This window comes from Diadema antillarum, unplaced genomic scaffold, assembly GCF_040938485.1.
Source record: "Diadema antillarum isolate AM-2024a unplaced genomic scaffold, OU_Dant_1.0 seq00000507_RagTag, whole genome shotgun sequence".
Lineage (NCBI taxonomy): Eukaryota > Metazoa > Echinodermata > Echinoidea > Diadematoida > Diadematidae > Diadema > Diadema antillarum.
Window position 1 is genome coordinate 2,456,173 of NW_027271462.1, and position 24,275 is coordinate 2,480,447.

The 24,275-nt window shown below is 40.8% G+C and overlaps 1 protein-coding gene across 1 annotated transcript in view; it reads left to right on the forward strand.

The window, feature by feature from the left end:
- Positions 1–24,275, forward strand: part of LOC139734050 (A disintegrin and metalloproteinase with thrombospondin motifs 9-like) — a 206,661-nt gene that overhangs the window by 117,829 nt on the left and 64,557 nt on the right. The window contains exons 10-11 of the mRNA XM_071644866.1: positions 15,554–15,706; positions 21,667–21,805. Of these exons, the coding sequence (XP_071500967.1) occupies positions 15,554–15,706; positions 21,667–21,805 (292 nt within the window). The remainder of the gene's footprint in view (positions 1–15,553; positions 15,707–21,666; positions 21,806–24,275) is intronic.

Genomic DNA, 24,275 nt, shown 5'->3' on the forward strand with positions numbered 1-24,275 from the left:
GGCAGATGTCTTTCGAGAGAAATTGCCAATGCTTGATTGAGCATGTGTTTGTAAATTCCTGCATGTGTTATTCAGTTATGCAGCCATGTGCAATGCACTTTAGTACAGAAACCTGATCAAGATCATACACTCATTAAAACTTCCAACGGATATAGGTATGTGGGACAACATATCTTGACTTATGTTACCTGCAACCGTAGCATGATTAAACAATGGTACTTAGCAAGTGTTTGTGTCAGATCTTGTACGTCTGTGTCGTGCACATTGTACCGGTATGTTGTTTTGATCCAACGATTTAAAAGGAAACTTTTGAGAAGTTGGTTTTAGGGAAGATTCTCCCAAACTGTCTCTGCCTGGGTTTCAAGGGGAACAAATAATTCCCTCTTCCACCATGCATTCTTTGAGATATTTCCCCAAGACATGGATTCAGAAACATGATATAGTTGCAGCTTCCATAGCGCCAACCAGTAACCCGTGGGCTTGTTGCTTTGGTAGCAATGATTGCGATCAAGAAAATTCTCTTTTTTCACTATAGGTCATTTAGGATTCTATCAGCTGTCATTTTCCAGTATTTTTCTTGAAGAGTATATGGTTTCTTGGATTTCTAAGATCTGCACTTCCATCTTTTCTGATGCTTTCGAAGTCGGACGTTTCTAGCACAAAAGATCTACTGAAAAATGAGGCAAGGTTAACCTGTAGCTTGTTCTCCTTAATGCTGCTCCATTAATCATTTTTTTTTTTTTTGGGGGGGGGGGGATATGGGGGGTTGTGATGTGTTGGGACATCAGGGGCCCAACCTGTGCCGTGTGGTGCCGCCACAAACTTGCCGCAAACTTAGCAACGAACCTTCGATAGGCGACGTCCAGATTAGGACCCTGACATGGCTATTTCCTTGGGCGGCTCTGCAAGTTTCAGCGAGGATTTGGCATGCCCATTGGGCAGGGATTTGTTGGAAATTGTCAAGTTTAGTTGCGCTGATCCCACTAATCAGTCATCTCTTGAGGCAGACAGGAGGGTTTTCACTGATCCTACCTATTACGGTTTCGGTTTGGAAACTGACAAGAAAACAAAAAGAAGAGTAGATCAAAAGAATAAAATTTGAGGGGGAATTCATGTCCAGTATGAACCACTGTGACCACTGCCTGGACAACAGGGAGCTGTGAAGTAGGTCAAGGGGTCTCAGGTCTGCAGCCTGCCCTGTCGGTCCAGATGCCTCGTGTTTTGTGGTGTATATTTAAGGAACCCTGCAAAAACTCTGGTTTACATAGTTAGTCCAGCTGTTGGGCCATAGGGACTTCTCAAATAAGAGGGGAAAAATGAGGGAAAAACAAGGGGAAAATTTTTCTAAAAGTCAAGACAGTATGCCGTGTACCAAGACCATAGAAGGCCGTAAGTTCATGTAGATTTGTGTACAGAAGCTCAGACCCACTGACTTGATCCTGATAATCTAAAACAAGTATGCTGTAACGAAGAGTGACCTGTTTTTGTGTCAAACTGCAGCGTGACCCAAATATACTGCATTTGCCCACATGAGTGAGGCATAGTAGCTGTACAAGGGCAACTGAGCTATTGAGACGCTTGCGATTCTGGTACAATCCGACCTCTCCTATATCTCCTTTATCCGGATCTCTCTATTATCCGGATGCGATCTGAGCATTATTTTTTTTTCTTTCAATCTAATAATTCAGGGAAAAAGGGGAATTTAAAACTCAACCTAAATTCACACTCAAACTCACATGATTTCCATATTAGTCCCAACATAAATAACATTCATTCACATCAAATTTTCATCCAAATAACATGCATTCAGACATTCACTACCCACAAATCATTGCAAGAACATGGACAGAAAACTTTTCATTAAATTAGGGCATGGTATTCAGAACACAGACCGGCTGACAAGGACATGACATGTTTACGCAAAATTGATACATGTACATGTACAATGTACATACCTACCATTGGGTAGGCACCTGCGTATATTAAACACTGAATCTCCCATATCCGGCCAAATCCGTTAACCGGATGAGTGCCGGTCCCGACATGTCCGGATAGGAGAGGTCGGACTGTATGTAGTTTAATTTTTCAAAGGGCAACGAGAGAAGATTAAAAGAAAAAACAAAACAAAAACAATAAACCTCCACAATATTTCAGTAGTTTTGCTCAAGACTCATCGTGACTTTGTTCTCAGTATTGTGATGACATGAATGTTATCATGTCTGACACGAACAGTGAAGACTGTTCAAATATTGCAGCATGTTCTAGATAGGACGCTTGGCCGACTTATGGTTTGCTTTGTGATAAAATCTCGCTCGGGCTTTGGGCCTGGAGCGTTAAACAAGGTTGGATGACAATGTGCCGCAATCTAACCCAGAGGCTATAATTAGAAGCAATTTTCAAGGTTAACATACTTTTTTTTTTCTTTTCTTTTTTTGAGTGGGGAGTTTGTGTGTAGTTGCCTGATTGCATTGGCAGGTGACAGCAATGACAAAAGAACATCACATATGAAAACATATGACATATTTTTATGCCAACCACTGTACTGAAACACTTTTGTGCTACCAATGATAAGTTATAGGGAGAAAAACGTAACTGAATGATCGCTTCCTTTGCATTTTACGTGAACAGGTTGATTATTGTAAATGGTAATTTAAATAGTTTAAACTATGTCTGGTGGCTTCAGGAAACCGCACAGACAGGGAATGGGTGTTTGGGTACTGTATTTAGCGGCTAGTGACTCATGTATTTGTCCTTTTGTTTACAGAGCTGAGATACAAGGCCATTCATTGAAACTCACCAAAATAACCATTTTCTTGCGACTACTGAACTGTTTATTGACTTTTTATGACCACTATCGCATCTCTCACAACCAATATCAGTGAGTCAGTGTTTGGTATTGTAAGAAAGAGTGGGGGGGGGGGAGGAGAAGATGAAATCTGGAAGTAAAGGTCTGAAACTTATGATTGGCTGTTTGCAGATTGGAAGAAATGATGAATACAGAACAGACTGAAGAAAACTTGAGCCATCAACTGTGTCACTACATTTGCCTGTTGAGGGTCTCACAATACCTGTCATGGAAGGAGAAAAAAAATGTTGCCGCTTCGTCACTTTGATATGACAGTAATCTTCCCAGCAATTTAGATTTTAATATGAGTCATCCAGAAAGAAATAGGACCAAAAACAAAGACAAAACACCAAACAGATCTAAGTGGGAAGTTGGTAAACATAATTTAGGCTTAATGTGTTTTGATGCCATTGTTACGGTACGTGCTGGCATCGTACACGCTCCCCCGACTCTTCCGATTTTACCTGAACTAGTTTCCATAGACCACAGACTTTCAGGCAGACAGACAGGTCGGGCATGCCTATAAAGGACACTGTTACATTACCAGTCAAGGCTCTGCCAGCACGTGCCAACCAACAGCCTCATCCTGAGCTCTCCTGGGGCCACCGAGCATCCACACACCAGTATAATGCCCTCCTCGCTCCATCCTTGATACCATTCCACTTTGATGTCATCCCCCATCCAACAGGAGGTGTTAAAAATCATGCTATTGAGTGATGACAAGGATTAGTATAAAGAAAGAGAGAGAGAGAAAAAAGCACATCTTACTTCAGTGTTTTTGCCTAAGTGCTAATCCTCGTGAGGTCAAACATTTCTCCTCATCCAAGGGTGCATACGTGCCAGAAGTCCAGTACAATCCCAGGATTGTTATTGAGCTAATTTGGCTCTTGTTAGTACGCTATTAATGAGACAAGGAAGGAGAAAAAAAAGTGTTTTGTCATGATGCCAACTTCAACACTAGAGCTAATCTGCTTTATAAAGCTACTGTTTTTATAAAGATGTATGATAGAAGGTTGGGGGGGGGCGAATAGGAAAAAAAAAAGAAATTAAAACAGAGACTCCAACTCTCCTGTTTTCGACGGAAGATCTCCCGCCAAAAGCCCATTTTTGCAAAATCTCCGGTTCTCCCGCTTGAGATCTAATTTCTCCCACCCTGGCTCTGTGTCTCCCGCTTGAAATGATTTCTTACTTAGTGTCATCATATGTTGCAAAATAAGCCTTAGATAGCACGAGAGAGCATCTAGAACCCTAGACCCTAAACCCGGCCGCAAGGAACTTCGCGCTCGTGATGTGCGCTTTTGGCACATCAAGTTGGAGTCTCCCGTTTGGTAGGGGTTGCAGGCGGGAGAATCTCCAGCTCAGAAGGTGCTTGGGGTTGGAGTCTCTGTTAAGATGTAGAAAAAGGGAGAAGAACAAGGAGAAATTTTGCTGTTCTTACATTTGCTCAGTAAGTAGGCAGGCTATGGCAGTGAACATGAGGCCAAATATATGCCAGTACCTTATTTAGCCAATGAAAGTGTACTGCACTCCTTGTATTGTCGTTAAGAGTTATTAATAGTATGCCTCAGACGGGACATTATATCATCTCAGTGAATTTGGCCCTGGGTGAGGTAGGAAGGCAGCCATTTTTAATAACTATCTGTGGTTGCACTGTCTGTTAACTCTGAGTGACCTGTATCACTTTGGTCATGTCCAGTAGCACTTTTTCAGACCACAGAGGCAAACCTAGTGGGACATGGTCAGGGGTCCTGTCGTGGTTAGTCCACCCGTAATTCTGCCAAGTGATGACCCTGATGGGTGCATGACTTTGAACTCCGAAACTTGGCCCAAATCAGTCTTGTTTTGTTCCTGCAAAACTAAATTTGACAGTGATGTGTGTGTTTGTTTACTGCATGGTTCTACCATGGGGGTTGATGGTGGAAGTGCATCCAGACGAGCGTAATGAAGTGTCACCTGATTTGTGAGGAGAAGATGTCAGAGCTCATTGCGTCAACAGACACTCATCAGGGATTGGATTCAGAAAGGGTGACTAGCTTCGTCCAGTCATTAGCACCCCAAGCATAAATATCATCTTCTTGTGACCTCATTGTTAGAGGATGACAGACTTCTGGCAAAGGCTCATGCCTCTTGAGTTTGATCACGTGATTAACATCAGCTTGAAGTGAATATATATCAACATTACACAACTAGAAAAATCTTCATCTTTGCTCTATTTGTAGCTCTCTTGCTTGAAGTATGAAAGACTCTGATAAACATCTTTTGGCAATGACAAAGATCATGTGACTAGTACTCTGCTAAATGTTTCAAGCACAAATTGATGCTAAAGATGATAACTCTGTTTTACCCCATGACAGAGGGTTGGGTTGTCACGTTCTTGGCCGATCATTAAGCCTGTGCACTTATCAAAAAGTCCTCGGCACAATTTTCAGCAGGGCAATTTTGTAACCAATCCAGCGGAATAGGAACCCAAAACTGCAATTAGGGAGAAATTTGGGGAAGTAATTTCGGGGGGATGCTGTTACGGCAGTCCAAACATTCTGTCCGCATTGCATTACCTGTTCGCATTGCGTCCGATAGGAATGGCCATCCACCCCTCCGCTGTGAGGCGATAAAAGATCCCTCTTCTTCCCAGCAGACCTCCGAAGGAGCGCACCACCCCAGGGTATTTTTGCCCTTAATGTGAGTCAACATGAGGACAGCGAGACCGGTCCCGATTTCCACTTGAAGGGGAGAGTTAGACTTGGTTTAAGCTTTCAAATCCTCCGCTGAGCTGGAGTTTTCTTTGCTATTAAGAGGGGCCCCAGTGCATCAGCATCATCTGGAAGTTGGGAGAAAGAATCGTGGGAGAGCTAGGAGACGAGATTGGCTGGGGCTCGCGAGGATGCAGTCATCGATGAACCGGGATGGGGCTGTAGACTGGATGTGTTGATGTGGCTTGGAAGTTGCAAGCATTAGGTCTTCTTTCATTCTGAACAGCTGTGTGTTGAAATTGGAGTGCAGAGCGGACTTACTATCGGTCTAATTATGATCTGATGATATTCCACGTATTAGATGGCAAAACAAAGATCAACAGACCCTGAAACATCCAAATAAGGAATTGTGTACATTACAAGACAGTATTGATCAATCAATTTAGCACAAAACACGATTTCCAATAATTGATATTAACCTGTTGAGGATGGGCTGATTTTGCTACAACACGCATTTAATTCTCTAAGGCCGCGTTCATGCGAATTTCGTAGCCAGAATCACAAACATGAATCATGATTCAAAACGGCGTTTCAAATCACGGTCTCAGCGGAAGAGCGTTCATGCGGGCTTTCGCAATGCTGATTCTGGCTCAGCTCATCCTTTGCCATTGCGCAGCGCACTGCGCAGTTTGATCTTGTCTCTGCAACTCGAGCCAGACCTCCTTATTTCAGCTGTACAGGCCTTTACGTTTTTATTTCGGTGAATACTTTCCGATAAGCTGTGGCATTCAGGCTCTGCCCACAGATCGAGGAACAGATCGAGGAATAATCCTAATTCTTCGTCTCTCCAATTGTTTCCCTTGGTAGACACAGCGCTGCAGCTATTACTTTTATCAACTCAATCGGAGAGTATATTACATGTATTATTATATTATACAGTTAACGTTAGATACTAGCATAAAATCGGTGTATGGCGTTGATGTAAACAAACAAGTGCAAGTATGGTACCAAAACACACGATTCATAAGACGTACACAAGCGCGCGAACAGAACTAGAAGCTGTGCATGGGATACCCCACGAGACACGCATGCGCACAGCGCACAATGACGTCATAGAATCATGATTGAAATCACGGTTGCGTTCATGCGGTTTCTGCGATCGTGATTCTGGCAGAATCATGATTCAAAACGCCCTTTTTTCCGCGTTTCAGATCGGCGTTTTGAAACGCGTTTAAATGGAAAAATCGCATGAACGCAACGCAACTAAACACGTTTAGCGACTAAACGTGTTTAGAAACGCAGTTCTAGTTTCGCATGAACGCAGCCATAGACATCTGCCCAAGTATACTCGGGACTCGTCCTCAGCGGGTCAATGTAATAGATTAATTTAATACCTTGATGCTGTGAACAGCTCCTTGCCCTTTTCCTTCACTGAGTTGCACTATATATCCTAGCTCTGGGAAAAGTGGAACCTGAGAGTCATGAAATGCAGTCTATTCATGTGATTTCTTGGAAATTCTTTCTTTTTTTCAAACCAACTGTGTTAAATTTCCGAATTCACTTGAGCTGCAGTCTTAGGTCACACAAGGGTCATGCACCTTGTAGCATGGTATAAACTCCCAAATGGTTTGAATGCATAAAACTGCTAGAAGGTAGAGAACATGTTAGGTTTCCTTACTTTTTGTCTCCGAAACATACTGAGCCTCTCAAAGTTCAATGGACAAAAACAGTGAATATGAGGAGTTGCATTAATATTATATCTTGTCAGATTTGACGTGTTTGACTGATGAGACAAGTTATGACAATTGAGCCGTAATCGGTCTGGAAGTAAAGAATTATGGGAGTGGGAAGTGGAGAGTCCCCGGCCGACGGGCCAGCCAGCAGTGTCCTCCTGCAACTCCCAGGGTCGCCGTGTCTAGACCCTGTGTGGAGCACACACCGCACACCTTCTGTCCCTCGACAGTCTGGCCGGCCGCGGCATTCAGGAAGCCCTCGGTTACCACCATTGTTTCCTCTTCGTGTTGTCACTGACAACAGGAAAAGAATGCAAATGAGATGTTTTGCAAACACTGTGTCCCAGAGGGAATCCGTTCCATTCTCCCGAGATCACTTAGGTGTCCCCCCTCATATTTGTCAAAGAAAAAATGAGAAATTATCTAATTTTAAACTTACTAGGTTCAATGGGGATGCAGGACTTTTTTCTTTTTTTACTCAATGCTTAAAAGAGGAGACTACAGATATTTTGATTTGGAAAACATATTAAGTCTGCCTCAAGTCAAGTCTGTGATAATACATATTTATTTTTGTAATCAGTGGTAACATGGATTTAGATTAGAAAATAAAAGTGAGCAGAGCAATAGATTTTAATTCATTTTGCCTCCTGCATTTTTCATTTTATGTCTGATTCTGTATTCAGGCCTATTCTAAGTTTTGCCATGATATACATATGTATATTATCTAAGGATAAAATGTATGGTTCAGGATTGTATGAAAATTTGAATTTGCAGCAACTTTGAAAATTCTGACATATCGTACAATTTCTCTTGTCGCTGAAAGTGTTATTAGCTTACTTTTTCCCAAGACCTGCCATAAATGAGTAAGAATCAGATAAATCATTTATGTAAATAACAGATTTCTTTTCAATTTTTCAAATCACCAAAAAGATGCCCGTTCTCAAGAATATGAATAAACCCTTAGCAGCAGCTATGTTCCCCTCTTTTTGCTCCAAAGAAACCTGGAGGCACAGAGGAAGGTTATTATTATTTTTTTTTTAATCAAATCGATACTATACTTTGGGAGCATATATGTGTTGTTTCTTCTTTGTCATTTGTTATTTGCCGTCAGTTTTGCGGGCAGTGACCTCTGACTTCGGTGGTCGAACTGTTTATTTCATGGGAACATAAGGAATTAGGGGCATGATGGGATACATCACCCCCATCCCCTTCATCCTGTCCAACACACGACCTTTGCCTGACCCGGTTCTTGGTCTAGTGCATCATAGACATCGCAGTTGGCTGATGAAAGGGGGGGGGGGATGAAATGAAATGGGGAAAAGGTAGGGGAGTCATTGGAGAGAGTTTGCACAGCCAGAGATGCTTGGTCTCATCTTGGTCACATCTTGGTCACATCTTGGTCACATCTTGGTCACATCTTGGTTACTTCTTGATCACCTCTTGGTCACCTCTTGGTCTCCTCTTCATGGGGGTCATTCTTTTATTACCCTCTGTCAAAGGCCCTACATACCTCTGTATTGATTGCAAGTGGAGCAAGCAGAGGGTCATCATGCATGACTAATCAAACCACTGGCAAGTGCCAAGACCCAGCGAGAGGGTCAAGATTTCCTTACACCTATGAATTGCCATGTTTTGCTATTAGCATTTGGTAGTAAAATCACAAACAGTCAGCAGAGTGCAATCTGAAGATGCTCATGCATAGATGTTTTGTGATGATGGCTGATGGGGCAAATTGAGCGATTTCATTTGTCAAAGTGACTAAAAATGGTATTTTGTGGCTGAATCATTTGGTAGGAATGGTATCTATATATGCATTAATCTTCATTAATCAGTCATGAATTACCAGTCACTGATTTCAAAAGGTCCTCACACCTACACACTTGGCTTTGGCTCTCTGGGGGAGGGGGGAGGGGGAGGGGGGAGGGGAGAGGGTCATTTCCCTTGGGTCTCTAGCCCTCTGCTTCTGATTGTCAGTGCTAATGACATTATGAGACTCTTTGAAAAATGCTTACCGGGGACTGTTTTAGCTGCTGTCAAGTATCAAACTTATTACAGAATATCATATCCTGAATCGTTTCACCTGTTGGCCTCTACCCTGCACTAGTCTTTCCTTTTGTTCCATTGTTGTTGTTTTTTTGCTCATTTTTGTCTTTGGTTTTCCGTTAGAGGGTAGTAGGGATCAGGATGTTCCTTTTAGGTCTAAATGAGAAAGCATTTGGATATTCATGGCCATACTGTAAGTAACAGGCTTTCAAGCAATGTTCAGAAATTAGTGGTACATTGCTATATTTCTTTTACCATACAAAGATGCATGTAGATATCCTTTGTCAATGTCATTCCATATCCGTGAAGCAATCAGTGTATAGCAGTTTTGATCAAAACCTTGCTTATCACCCCAGATTTATGACCCTGTTGTTTGCTCTGTTAATGACAAATGAAACATTCTACTAATATCATTTATGTGAATGTAATCTTGCGTGGTAATCTGCGCGACAAATTTGGGTCACAAATTGCCGTCAGTCATCTTGGAGAATGTTTGGTCTTGTAGAAAGAACCCCCCCCCCCACCACCACCCTTTTGTGATTGCTATCTCTGAATAGGCAACTGTGCTTTTCAGCCTCTGTGCATTTGATATTGGAGCTACCGTTTTACTGACAATGGAACATTCCATCCCTAGCTTTACTATTGAAAGAAATGCGTTTGGAAAAAATAAATATGATCATTATCTTGATGGAGTGCAACAATATTCATTCTTCGATATATATTTTGCTATTGGTGTGTGTGTGTGTGTGTGTGTGTGTGTGTGTGTGTGTGTGTGTGTGTGTGTGTGTGTGTGTATGTATGTGTGTGTGTGTGTATGTGTATGTGTATGTGTATGTATGTGTGTGTATGTTGGGGGAGGGGGATAGTGCAGTATTCAAATTTCCAACCCTCTGTGTTTGGGAACAGTGTTGAAGAACATTGACTGGGGCCATATTTTGCAGTCTGCAGTTTTATTTGTACCACACAGAATTTCGTCAATGTAACAGTAGTGAATCCACCCAAGATCTAGGCATCAGAGTTATGAGATGTTGCACAGACATGGTAGTCATGTTATATAGAGAATAATCTTTCAAATACTAACTAGGTCAATATATTTGATTTTTTTAAAGACATCAACATTTTATATGAGAAGTGTCTTTGTCCCTTGACATAGACTACTGCTGTATACAGAGTAGAAAGTATTACAGATTAGTAAAGCAAAACTTCTGTAAAAGCCTTTATATGACTTAAGAAACAACTTGCTGGTTCTTATCTTGAAGATGACATCCACATGCATCTAACCTAGCTTAAGACTCTTTTACTCAGAGACTTGATCAAGAAAAAATTGTCCGTGTATGAGGATTTTGAAAAAAACTTTTTTTCCCGCCTTGCTCACAACCCCAGGTATTATCACTTTGTATGGGTAATTGTATTTTTGAAGCTCTCTCGCCACTCGGAGATTGGCTGGCGAGCGAGAGCGCGGAGAGGTGAGGAGCGGGACACCCAAGTGTCGCAAACGTCATCCTGAAACTATTCTGTAACGAAGAAATCCTGAAAATGTGGCATCAATTTATGGGTGTAAGTGACTTCAATTATCACCCCATAGCTCTCTATCTCGCTGGTTCTTCCCTCCCCTCTCCTCCCCCCCCCCCCCCCCCCCCCACCCCTTCACTCGTCTGTAAGTCATTCAGGCCTGACTTTGGCTACAGGTCTTAGCAGATTTCGGCTCGAGAAAATTGCGGCACCAGATTGTAACTTGATGGTGCCATCCATTCTCAGAGAACCAAAATTAAATGTCGTAGGAAGTGCCTCTACTTTGTTTTTATTTGAATTTCACCCTTTATGGGAGGCTTTGAGAAAGCATTCAAAATTCTGTTAAGATGGTAATGGGAGGAAATGAATGATGTCTCTGACATCCTGTAAAAACTTATTTTTGTACGACAAAAGAGCTGTTTCCTTTCCTCCTCTCCACCCCCTCCCCCTCCCCCATAAAGTCAACCCTGGTTCCCTGTGGCTCAGCTCTGTACTGAAGCTAGATACGATGAACAAAAGAGAAAGATATCTGCAGACCCATTCTTTGTTTCTGTCTTCTTCAAATACAGTTGCAGTTGATAATTGTGACCTTTTCAGATATGTGTGGTTGCTATGGCAACCCAATTTAAACATGAAAACACAGGAAAGTCAATGGGTCCGTTCTACAGTTACAACGGGGACAGCTTCGATAGATATATGTGCCGAAAATGTGCTCCTGACGGGGCGTTGGACACGTTCCGGCTCCTGGAGAAGGGGAGGGGTGGCGGGGATGGCAAAACACACAAGTATCTCCTTTCAATATTTATGCTGTTTGTCAACTTTTTTTTCCTTTGTTGCCAAAATAGCAATGTTTTGATTGACCATGAGTGAGAGATGTAGTCAGGATCATGTTGGTATAACCTTGGGCTCCAGTCAGGTCAAATACAGAGTGGAAGAGACCAATAAGAAGAGATGGTAGCGATTGTTGTTACCATCCACATGCAGAGAGCTGAAGTTAAAAGACTTCTCTAATTCTTCCTTATGCAGAACAAGGGTATGGCCACTCCCAGATGGGGGAGTCATGCATATTGTATATACACCGTATATTTTGCAAGTCTATCTTTTTTTATTGCAAATTGAGACTTCCTAGCAGTTTCGTGAGTGGTTAAAGATAATATAAAGTTTTGGTACCTCAAAAGTTCCCCTGAGTTTCCTTGTCTTAGTTTGTGTTTCAGGTTAAAGTCCCTTTCATATAACTAACACTGTGAGACTTACTCGCCCCAAAGTGCTCTCATGTCTTAGTAATCATGCAATAATAGTTTCGTACCAGAGCAGAGCGGGCTCTGAAAAATTTGAACGAGCCGTTAGTTTGACTCTACGCGGTACCGCGACAATCAATATACACGTATTGTATGAAACCATTATTGCATGATTACTATTAAAAGTAAATCTTTAACCTGAAACACAAACTAAGACAAGGAAACTCAGGGAAACTTTTGAGGTACCAAAACTTTATATCGTCTTTAAATTCACGATTGTGGAGTACAGTACTGAATGGAGAAATGTATGCATGCATGTCACAGTCATGTTGGGATCAGAGTTAACATTTTTGTGTGATTTTAAATTTGCAAATAGCACTTTACTCGTGAAATTTGCAAAAATCAAAACCTCGTGAAATATTTGCTGTGTCCAGTAAATGACTTCCTGTGCATAAGTGGTCATTATTGTCTTTCATTCAGGAATAGGATTTGAATTATTACACTTCTTAGTTGGATTCTTCTTTTCTTGAGAGTGTGTGTTGTTGTTTCGTGGAAAGGAAGTAAACTATAAATTGTACAATTAGCAGGTGCAATGTTGCTGCTAGTGCTAAGCTACTGTATGTATGTTTGAGTCAGCAGGTCACATATATCTGTGCTAATCTGCTACACCTAAATATTTGGAAGTCACAGGTTTAATTGAGCAACAGCAGGCATGCTGCCCTGAATGCCTGAGTTGACACTATGGAGGAGGGAAGTGTAGAATAAAAGCCCAAACCAGAGAATGGTATTGGTATCATGTGCCAGTAAATTTGGTTTCAATCACCCTAGGTCAAGTGCATGCCTATTTTGTACAGGACCTAACTGGCTGTTAAGTCCAGACTCCGGGGCTGTTAATGGGTTTGTTGGCCTCGTAAATATCTGACTTTTGAAACTTCTGAATCCTCCCGGACAGTTTTGATAGGGAGAGTGCATCTAGAGTCAGACTGATGAGCGTTTGTTGTTTGTTTAGACTTTACCAGCACTCAGCAACTGCTAAAACAGAAAATAACTACAGCCATGTTGAAACCACTTGTCATTTCTACTTGCCAGTTTTTTTGGGTTTTTTTTTTTTGTTTTTTGTTTTGCCTTGGAATGTATGTACTAAAGTGGCAGTTATTCTCTATCTGTGACAGTTTTTGCCCCCCTTCCTTCCCGATAACATTTGTTATCATACCTTAAACAGGATTTAAAAAATTAACGCCACCAGAAGGATTCATACATTGAGAGTTAAAAAGTGTAGAGTTAGACAGACTTCCATGATATATGTGGTAATTTAGTGCTGCAAGTTTCTGTGAGTCCAAATTGACATATTTCTTTACTACACCATGTGATACGCATCAGCTATTTGGATGAAGAGTGGTATTTTCATTGGATTATTATTATTATTATTTTTTTTAGATGGGGTAGGGTTAATATTTTGTTTGGTAGACTGCATGGCTCATCTCTTCGTTTATTTCTGCCGTTAGAATTTGTTAATTCTGTTATGTCTTATGTAGTAATGCAATCTTCTTTTTGCTACATTCCCACTAGTATAAAACAGTGTACCTGTGGAAAACATTGAAAAACCATGGAACTTTAATAACATTTTTACCTGATACAGAAAAATCATGGAAAGAGAAACATTTAAAAAATATCATGAACCCTGATTTTTGTTCAGTTTCATTCTCAAATGTTAAGTTTGCATATTTTCACATGAATCATATAGTCTTTATATTTTTTTTTAATTCTGCACTCCCAAGTTTATATGACACCACTGGAAAAAAAAAGGTCATGATCTTCAAAAATCTTACTAGTGACAAGTAATGGAAAAGTCGCGGAAGTTACCTTTTGCAGAAGTTCTAGAAACTGTGCCTAACTTTATAGGTAACATATGCTACAGTCAGACTATGGGCAAAGTGTGATTAAAACACACAAAAAAGGACATTAAAGGGATTGTATAGTTTTGGTTGAGACCTAATTTCAGGTTTCTAACATTTTTTGGTGAGATAATGAGAAACCTCTAATAAAATATGAAAGAGCATGTAATTCTACGAGGAATTCAACATTTATTTGATGAAAATTGGTTTTGAAATGGTTGAGATATCCAAAATAGAGTAATTCTAATAAAGTGTGGGACCCACACTTTATCACGATTGCTTTGTTTTACTTTGTTTTTGGATGTTTCAGTCATTCCATCAAATTCCATCAAATAAACTTTGAATTCCTCTTATTAAAAATGGTATGCTCTGCACTATATCATAAGTGTTTTCTTGGTATCTTGCAAAAATCTAAAAGCCAAATTTTCATCTCCACCAATACTGTACTATCCCTTTAAATGTGATTGTTTTCCTGTTAAAATGGAAAAAGGGAAAGCCAGGATGGAGTCATGAAAGTGACATTGTCTTCCCAAGATGAAAGAAACTGAGGCCGTTTCTTTCTTGCCCCCCATAACTACATCTTAATCATTCATTACGAGGAGGTTGTTCAGATCAGATTTCATGTTAGGCGACACCGAACAGCATTAGCTCCATGCTGACTCAGACTGCACAGAGCAGATCGCTGGCGATGCAATGGTAAGGGGAATCTGCCTAATGAAAGATGAGATCAATGGGGTGAAAAGAGGGGTGGGGGATCGTTGAGGGGGGCAAGAATTGCACCAAGATGTTTCAGTGACGCTGGTCTCGTAACGTGGGAGAGAAGAGCTGTCCACATTAATAATATGTTACCATGTGATTCCCACTCTGGGGTCTCCCCTTACCAGAGTTCTTTGACTTTTCACCAACAGTAGCAGTCATGAACCACTAATTAGGCATCCATAATCCCATCAAGCTAACAGTGTTGAGAGTGGATTTGCATAGTGGTAATCTCAAAGTTGGATTTAGTTTGGATGTATAAAGATGTCAACATGTCTTAGGGATGTCCTCACTTACATTTGTATTTCTCCAACACTTCATGTTCCAAGCCATATATGTATTCTCACATTGTTTTATGAAACATGAAACAATGAGTGAGTGAAAGGGTGAGTTGGCTCAGTTGGTAGTGCGTCTGCCTCACGATTACTCGGCTCGGGTTCAAACCCGAGTCTGGACTGAGCAATGTTGTGTGTAAGCATACCGTTCCATCTAGCAAGAGACAAAACACTCTGTCCCTCGGATAGGACATAAAATGGAGGTCCCGTGTATGAGAGAGTAACAACTCATGCACATAAAAGATCCCGCTTCATTCATTCATCACAAAGAGCAGGATGTTTAACCCGGTGAAGTGGTCCCACCTCACATCCAACTGGACCCCATGGAAGACCAGCTTAACGTAGCTGAATATGGGCTATCCAGCCATCTTCTCAGATGGAAATGAACAAACAGACAAACAAACCTTAATAACACTGCTTAGTTACATTTGATAACCTTCATTTGTGATGTTCAAATCATTCTGATTTCTCACAACTTTTTCATTTTCCTTCTTCCCCGTCCTCAGATTCAACATGCTGCATGATAGCAACTTTAAATGCCAAGATTTTGAAGACACGCGTGCAAGAAATTATGCCGTGATGGCGCCGACCCTCAACTACTACACTACGCCGTGGCAGTGGTCCAAGTGCAGTCGCAACCAGCTCACGGAATTCTTGGAGTAAGATGACGTTCTCTGTGACACAAATAGCCCAGTGTTTGTAACCTGTAACGCAATTTGTGTGTAATCGTTTTCTTCGGGTAGGATGTTTTTCCTGGCCGACATCCAGTGATCTCATGCAAACAGCAGAAATTTATAAAAAGGATATGTTGACTTTTAGCTTTGGCGAAGTAACAAGTGCAGGCCTTCCATGGTTGAATTGAGATTGAGCTCAAATTTCAAAACAGGTTTATGTCACGAGCCTGTTTCAGACCCATATGTTGACAGTCACTGTATCTTGACTTTTGTGATATGCTCTGAAAAGGAATGTATGGCAATGTGCAATGGTATGTGGGCAATGTTTGTCCATTTATATACCGGTACATCTATACAGATATCTAGCTATATATCTGCATAGTTAGCTTACAATGTAATTTGCCTTTTCCCTAGTTTAGATATGCAAGAATTCATTATTGATATTTACATTAGATTAGTAACATGCGTATTTCTTGCTTTACATTAATCAATTTACTCACTCATATATCGAGTTAGTCAGTTTTTCATTTATCCTTTTTTGTTTTTGTTTTGTGGGTTATTTATCTACCTGTTTGTCTCTTACATCTCTACAAAATATTGTGGGGATATATTTCAGAGCTTTCCTCCCCTTTTAGTTTGGCAATTCTATAAGGACAGATAAGAGTAGATAGACAATGCTCACTGTATAGGATATATTCAGTTCTTGCCCTACTTCTTACTGTAAAGTTTGCCGACTCTGTTTTCAGTAGATCTTCTGATGGTACATTAATTCCACTGGAAACAATGTCAAAACCTGACATAGTATCATGGCAAGAACAAATTTAGTATGTGGTGTGGGAGAAAAAATAGTCTGGGGAAAAATAGTCTTAATGATTTGTGTTCCATGGCAAAAAGAAAAAGAAAAAAGATGTGCCCTCATGGAGCTTAATACCTTTGGTAACAACCATTACTAGTTATACTTTTTGTTGCCAAGCTTCAGAGCAGTGCAACTTATATGGGGATATTGCTTTCTCCGCCTACAGACAATAATATTTGTATAACAGTTTGATGGCGAACAAATTTGAGTCTTTGATGACCAATGAGGGCATGATTATTCCCATCCGGTGTGAATACAACGTAACCCATATATTCCTATTTTTCATGCCAGCTGCTTTCAGCAAATAGAATTATGGATAGGCACTGGGGCATGCCTGGGGTTCGGTTGTAATCCCTCGACAAACTGTGCCTGCTCTCGTAATGTTGAACAAAGTTTTTCATGCTGAAGCAGAAAAGAAGAGGAAAGAAAATAGACATGAAAAGAATAGAATGGCATAGAGAGAAACAAAGTAGGAGAGATAGATAGACAGAAAAGAAGAAGAAATATATGGAAAGAGGATAAGAAAGAGGAAGAGAGGAATATATATATAGATAGAGAGAGCAGAGGAGAGAAAAAGAGGAAATATGAAGTAGGTGTTACTCGTGTGTGTTGTCTATGGCACCAGGCCAAGTCAAACACTCATTGTCACTATTAGTGCTACTCGGGGTAATGTTGATTGTTGGTTGAAAAGCAATCCAAGTGCGGCTAGACCTTTTCAGAAGGTCTCGCAACTGCTTCTGAGCTCGCCCCCACCGTGGCAGTTAGCCCGAGCTGCGGGCCGTGACGATGAAACAAGCGCTACCTGATGAGAGGAAAATCATTTCCTAGCATTGATGGAGGCTACTTGAAGCAAGTTTTCATCAAATAGTGGGCAAGACCTTGCATGTGTTTTGCCCACTTCAGTGTATATCTTTCCATTTATCTCATGTTTATGTGCATGTATGTTTGTATTTGTATACATACATACATACGTATATGTATATATATATATATATATATTTGATATATATATATATTTTGATATTTGTATATACATTTATATATGTATTATATCATGAGTATATACAAATGCAGATATACACACAATAACATTAAATAGATGGAAAGACATATATGCGTACTGTGTCTGTGTATGTATATATGAGATATATGAGATACGTAAGATATGAATATACATAGGCTTTACATGTGTATGTGGGAATCTGCAGACACTCTTGTGAGAGATTTTCGTAATTGACAGATTTTCACATGCATTTAAAAATGTTGGGGGCTTGACGTGCCTGCATAGACCAGTGCATTGATATAAATGGATGGGGGCCGGATGGAGAATAGAAGGGGAAGGATGTGATTTCAAAGAGATTTCTCCCACTCACCTGTTTTCTGACTCACATGTGGTTTGGTTTGACAGAGAGCAGAGAAAAACAAAAGAGATGAGTGATTATGTCTCACAGGATCTACTATCGTTTTATTATCTCTGGTGAAGTTCTGCGGAGGAGTGCTAGCTTGTTTTGTTTCTGCTTCATTTTCAGTGCGTATTAGATTTACTCCTAGGCACTCGCTCTGTGATGATTAGCACCGAGCGTGAGCGGAAACACCGAGTTGTAAAATCCACTGGTGCGTCACCCCACCGTCTAATGTTTTGCTGGTGAAAATTTGAATGGATCCCACCGGCTTATGTTTCATGTCATCGAAGGAGATTCACCCCGGAGACTGGTGTGGAAGTGTGCAGAAGATAGAGGGCAGAAATAGAAAGAGAAAGATAGAGAAATGGAAACTTCCAGCAGACATGAAATTGTGTCGCCTGGTGTTTGACGATAACAATAGCATGGATAAATCTTGTCCCCCCAACCCCTCCCCCCCCCCCCCCTGTATCCCTTTGCCCCTCTGTACTGTATTCTACGCCCATACAACTTATGGTTCAAATTACGCTGTGGCAACCAACAAGACACACTGTAATTTTTGAATCACTTATGGATACTACAAGCCCAGCTTGTTTTCCCCACATCCTTACATCTAGTGTCGGGTATTTTGACTCTAAAGGACACTGGTATTGGTTGGCAAGGGTTGCTTCACCGTAAAAAAAAAAGAGCGTTGCACGAGGTTGCACCCTTGCTGCATCATCTATGTCTCCATCTTTTTTCCCTTTCTTTCTGCCTTCTTTCCCTCTTTTGGCCCAACCTTCCTTGAAATATAAGACCAATCTGTGGAGGATATTGTGACACAATGTCTGCCGGTTACTGGAGTCAATTTTTGTAGCCATAAACATAGTGATGGGCATTGTAGCGTTTCCCTCCCATAGGCCCAATCTCTCCATCAATGACCCAGTTCTAGCCAAGAATGTGACAGTGACCTTGACGTGTGCTTAGTGAAAGAAGGTACCACAACTCTTGACTTTGTCTTGCCCACAAACCAGCGGCCTCAGTGTAAGCCTGTACTCCCCATCACATTACCCTTCATTCTACCTGCTCCAATTTGTACCATTAGCTGTGCAGCCTGACACTCGTTCGTCCCTGCTTATGCCTTGCAAACATACTTTTCAATCTTATTTTTTATGCTGTAGTTGGTGCCAGGAATTGCCCTATTCTCCAGAGTTTACCAAATAATTGCTATGTAGTCATTTGTATGATCTCACAGTGAGTTCGAATGCATTTTGTTGTTGTTGTTTTTATTTGATTCTCTCTCAGTAGTGTTCCCCAGTATTTATTTAGGTTGTAATGGCATGGAGCAAAGATATATAATCTTTGAAATCAATCTAAGCAGAATGTTGTTGTTTTTTTCACAATATGCAAGAATTCAACTGTTAGTTGGAAGGAGAGGGGTTTGTAAATGCATATTGTAGGCAGAGAACTGTGTGTGTTACTCCTTCTGGTAGTGTAAGAGTTAAGTGGCAGGCCGAGGTAACCAAACATGTTTTCTAGTACTTGCCATCCCTAGGGGCCTAGAAGACTGAATAGGAAGAATCTCTCTTACATTCTTCACCCCTGGCTTGAAAATCAAAACCAGAAATTCATTTCTGACTGGTCTATATGGGTGGGCAGACAGCTAGACACGGGGAGTTTAGGAGGTGAGATTGTACGTTGATCTCCTGCCTGATCCTGCCTTGTCCACATAGAATGGTGGCTGTGTTCATATTGTGTATTGAGGGAAGTTTTTCTGTGCGTGTGTGTGTGTGTGTGTGTGTGTGTGTGTGTGTGTGTTGTTTTTTTTTAGGGAGGGGGAGGGGGAGAAATTGTGTCTTCCACATCGTCTGTTTGATAGCAATCACAACATTCAGCTCTATCCGATGCAGCTGAGAAGAGGATCGCATGTCACAGGTGATGTTCAAACTATTTGACATGACATTGACTATCCATCGAATGGGACTAAGAGAATTGCCCACCTCACGAATAGAATGTGCGGATGGTGTAACACCCGCATCTGCTTGTAAGACCTTCTTATCGGTGCATTGAAAACAAGCTTGCTAGCTAGACTGTCTAACATTGCATAATTGTGTGGAGTCCAATGATGGGGCATTTTTCTTTTACATCTGTTTAAAGTTCCTTTCTTATGTCTAACCCCTCCCCTTTTTTTGAGAGAGAGAGAAAGGGGAGAACAAGAGAAAAAAGGAGATGTAACTCTAATTGCACCATGATACATGTGCAATTTTAGATGTAAATATGCCAATTTTAGTGAATCACTGAGAGACTCCAAGCAGCCGTGTGATTAAAACAAATATGAAATTAAACAATTGTCTGTTGTTTGGGGTGATTAAAAGCTAGCACAAAGCATAGGTGTTCTCAAAACAACAGCAGAACAAATCCGATCTTTGTCAGTCTGACTGACGGGAGAACATCAAATCGTTGATTCATGTCTCACATAACTCAGCGAATGCATTTATCTGTTGGCAATGTTAATCGCCCTGGGACTCCTGTGCCCTTGTTAATTTCAAATACAAAGTCAATTTGTTTGGAGGCTGCCCCCATTGTGAGTAATTGTTCCCACCAGAGCTCTGTGACCCTGCCAGAACATAGTAGGCCATCAGTCAAGGCATACGGGAGCACAGGGGTCCATTGTAGTAAACCCTGTTCGGGAGTGTGCGAGCCCATTAATGGCAGGCAAGTGGCCGATGTTGCAGGAAATCCGATTTGCATTGAACTTTTTTTTCTCATGTCCCGTGGGTCCCAGGAATTTATGAATGTGCACAAGGAGCGTGCATTAATTGCATATTCAAGTCTAGATGATACATTATGTAAGCCCCTTGTTTAATGTTCATGTGAGATTTTACTTTCCTCTGGCTCTTCCATTAAGTTGTTCCCCCCCCCCACATCTTCTTAATCTGATTTGCGTTGTTTTGAAGATAGGAATCAGCTTTAGGGGCTGATTTCACCAGAGATCTAGGTCTTTGTGACTGATAGTGACCTCTTTTCTCCAAGATGACGCTGTGTCTGGATGAGATGGGTGTGAAAAAAAGGGGGGGGGGTCTGACTAACCTCTCTCAAAGAAAACACTCCAGGGGAATAATGTCACTGCTTTGTAGGGATGTGATGTTATTTGAATATGCAGATAAGTTTTCTATTTTATGTAGTTATAATTTTTATTGTATGTTATTTTATGTTATTTCATTTTGTTTTATTGTGTTTTGTTTTATTATATTTAATTTTTGTTTATTTAGTACTTTGTTTTATTTAGTTTAGTTTCGATTAATTAGGTTTGATCTTATTTTGTTCAATTCCATTCATTTTAATGATGTTTACTTGAGCTTTATAGCACCATTTGAGAACAAATATTTATGGCTATCTGAACATGACATATAATCTATACAAATGCTTTTTTTGTACCATCAGTTGAAATTTGCTGATGCAGTAGCAAGAGATGATGAGAATTTTTAGCATTTTATGGACATGCTTCAATATTGGAAACAAGGATGGCAATAATACGTGTGCTACTATCTGAAGATGTAGGCCTACACTGTAAGTGTATGTCTAAATCAGCTTGAATTCACCAGAGCTTGCTTCCATTCATTCATTCATTCATTCATTCATTCATTCTTTCATTTGTTCATTCATTAAAAAATATATATATATATCTTCCTTGCTGTCTCTCTCTGCAGCCTAAACAATGCTGAATGCCTATTGGACAGGCCAACGGATCCCCGCCCACTTCCCAGCTTCCAGCCTGGTGAAGTGTACAATATTAGCAAGCAGTGTGACCTCGTCTTTGGCCAGGGTTCAACTGTGTGCTCCTACAGGGTGAGTTGTGGATCTGAATGGTGTTACCGTGACATTCAGTGAGCTGAAGTGAAGATATGACATTGAAAGGTTTCACATTGACAAGAAAACCCATTTGTAAATGTGCTCAGAAATGTAAGTTTCCTTTCTTTTTTTTCTTTTTAAAAGGAAACTTGAGTCCCTTCCGTAAATCAGGTCTGACAGTGACCGATTTGCGGTCCCAGTGTGTTTTTTGATCAAGTTCTGCCTGATGCCAGGCACTCCTGTGAAAACTCAGCAGTTTAAATCTCTAACACACAATTGATTAAAAAGTTTGAGACGTACATTGTACTTGACTTTGTATTCACCTCTGCCATGGTGAGCACCTTATACATACATCCTCTTGCGTGTATGTGTAATAAGAGTTGCATATTTGATTGATAGGCTATGGAGATTGTGACTCAGCTGTGGCTTGAAATGTCATTTGTGGTCATGAGTTGGGTTAAAAATGTAGCCAATCAGAAATGCTGAAAAAAGAAAAGAGAAAAAGAAAGAGCTCTTTTTATTTTCTCGCTATTGAAAGGGAGTCAGTCTAAAACATGTTCATCAAAAATGTGTGTTACCTGTGGCGGAGTACCAATCACTGTGCGCGTTACACTTACCCAAACAATTGCTTTGATTCAAACGGTTGTCTACTGCACTGCTAAATGATGAGCAACTCCATTGTATTACAAAACAGTTCATAGATCTAGTTTATAAAACAAATAATGCACAGTTGGAAAGTTCATGATGTTAAAGGACAAGTCCACCTTCATATACATCAGGATTGAGAGAATGCAGTAGTATTAGTAGAACACATCAGTGAAAGTTTGAGGAAAATTGGACAATCCGTTCAAAAGTTATGAATATTTTAAGTATCTGCGCAGTCACTGCTGGAAGAGAAGACTACTACAGTGTATGATGTCACATGCGTACAACTATATAAGGAAAATAAAAAGAGAATTTCACAAAACTTTACTTTTTGAATAAAATGCACATTTCTTCGACTTGCTACTGACTTATGTTAAGGGTAATATTATTCCCCCTGCCTTCTGAAAGAGAGAAGTCAAGTGTTCTTTTGTTATGTGAGAAAAATGGAAATATGTCGAATTTTCTTTATTCTTTCTTTATATCGTTGTACTCATGTGACATCACAAACCATAGTAGTCTTTTCATCCAGCCATGGCTGAGCAGAAACTTAAAAAATTCATAACTTTTGAACGGATTGTCCGATTTTGCTCAAACTCTCACTGATGTGTTCTACTATTGCTGCATTCACTCAACCCACATGTCTATGAAGGTGAACTTGTCCTTTAAAGGAGGTGCAGCACACTCTCGGATATTCACATTGTTGGTAACATGTACTCAGCTGCTCATTGTGCACTATTGTAAATATGCATAAGTGTACCGCATTTCATGTGGTGATGAAGTCAGTTTCAACACTTGCATTCTGTAACATGATATTTGAATTGTGATACGAAATGTAGATTATTAAAATGGGAGCCAGGAAAAGGGGAGAGGGATGATGTGATCTAGCCCTCACATTCTACTTCTGGTAATGGGTAGCTTGAGAGGAGGGGTTAAGAAGAGGATCCCTTGTGTACAAGTAAGGAAGGAGTACTGTTCTACCAGAGATGCAGTGTGCAGTGAGTCTACCAGTGTCGCCCAAGAAGGCATCTCTCTGACGTTCGCCCACTTTCATTGGCTTCACCTCTTTTTGACCACCTGACATTCACGGTGAGAGGGATGGGAGGAGGTCGGGGAGGGGTGCAGAGGACTCCCTCAGTCCCCGCTGGCAGAGTTCAGAGCCTGATTGTGGAGATTTATGGCAGTCGGCGTTCATTCCGGCAGAGTTCCAGCACGGCCAGCAAGCATCCAGTGAATCTAGCGTCAGAAGGCAAAATAAATACAAGCTCAGTGAGTGGTGACCCACTGTTAGCTCGGCTGGGGGTTAAAGGAAGAATACTGGGAGTAAAGTAGGATGATGAGGGGGACATTTTCTTTTTTTTTTTTTGGGGGGGTAACAAAAATCATAATAACTTCTCATCCTACCTACCTACATGTAATCATTCATTTGCAGCACAGTGGGACATTTATGGCTGATTGCGGGACTTGATAGGGAAGGTGAACAGAGTTGCCAGTGGCATTCAGCTCTAGGAGGTACTATGAATGAAATAGGGATGAAAAAGTAAACACACAAACAAAACTAAGCAAACAAACACGAGAGCAAAGAAAGCGTTTTGTTGTGAGTCACAGAATAAACATTGATCAGTGCTGATCATTTTTCATTGCTGCAGTCCCATTTCAGCGGGATATGTCTGTCTATGAGCGATACGATGTGAGCCAGTATTTGACACGTCATTCAAGACTCGTCAGATACCAATGTGTTGTGAATCAATTCTGGAGCCCTCTTTTCTTCACCCCAAGATCAGATAAATGTGCATATTATTTTTGTGTTGGGTAGACTGATAGG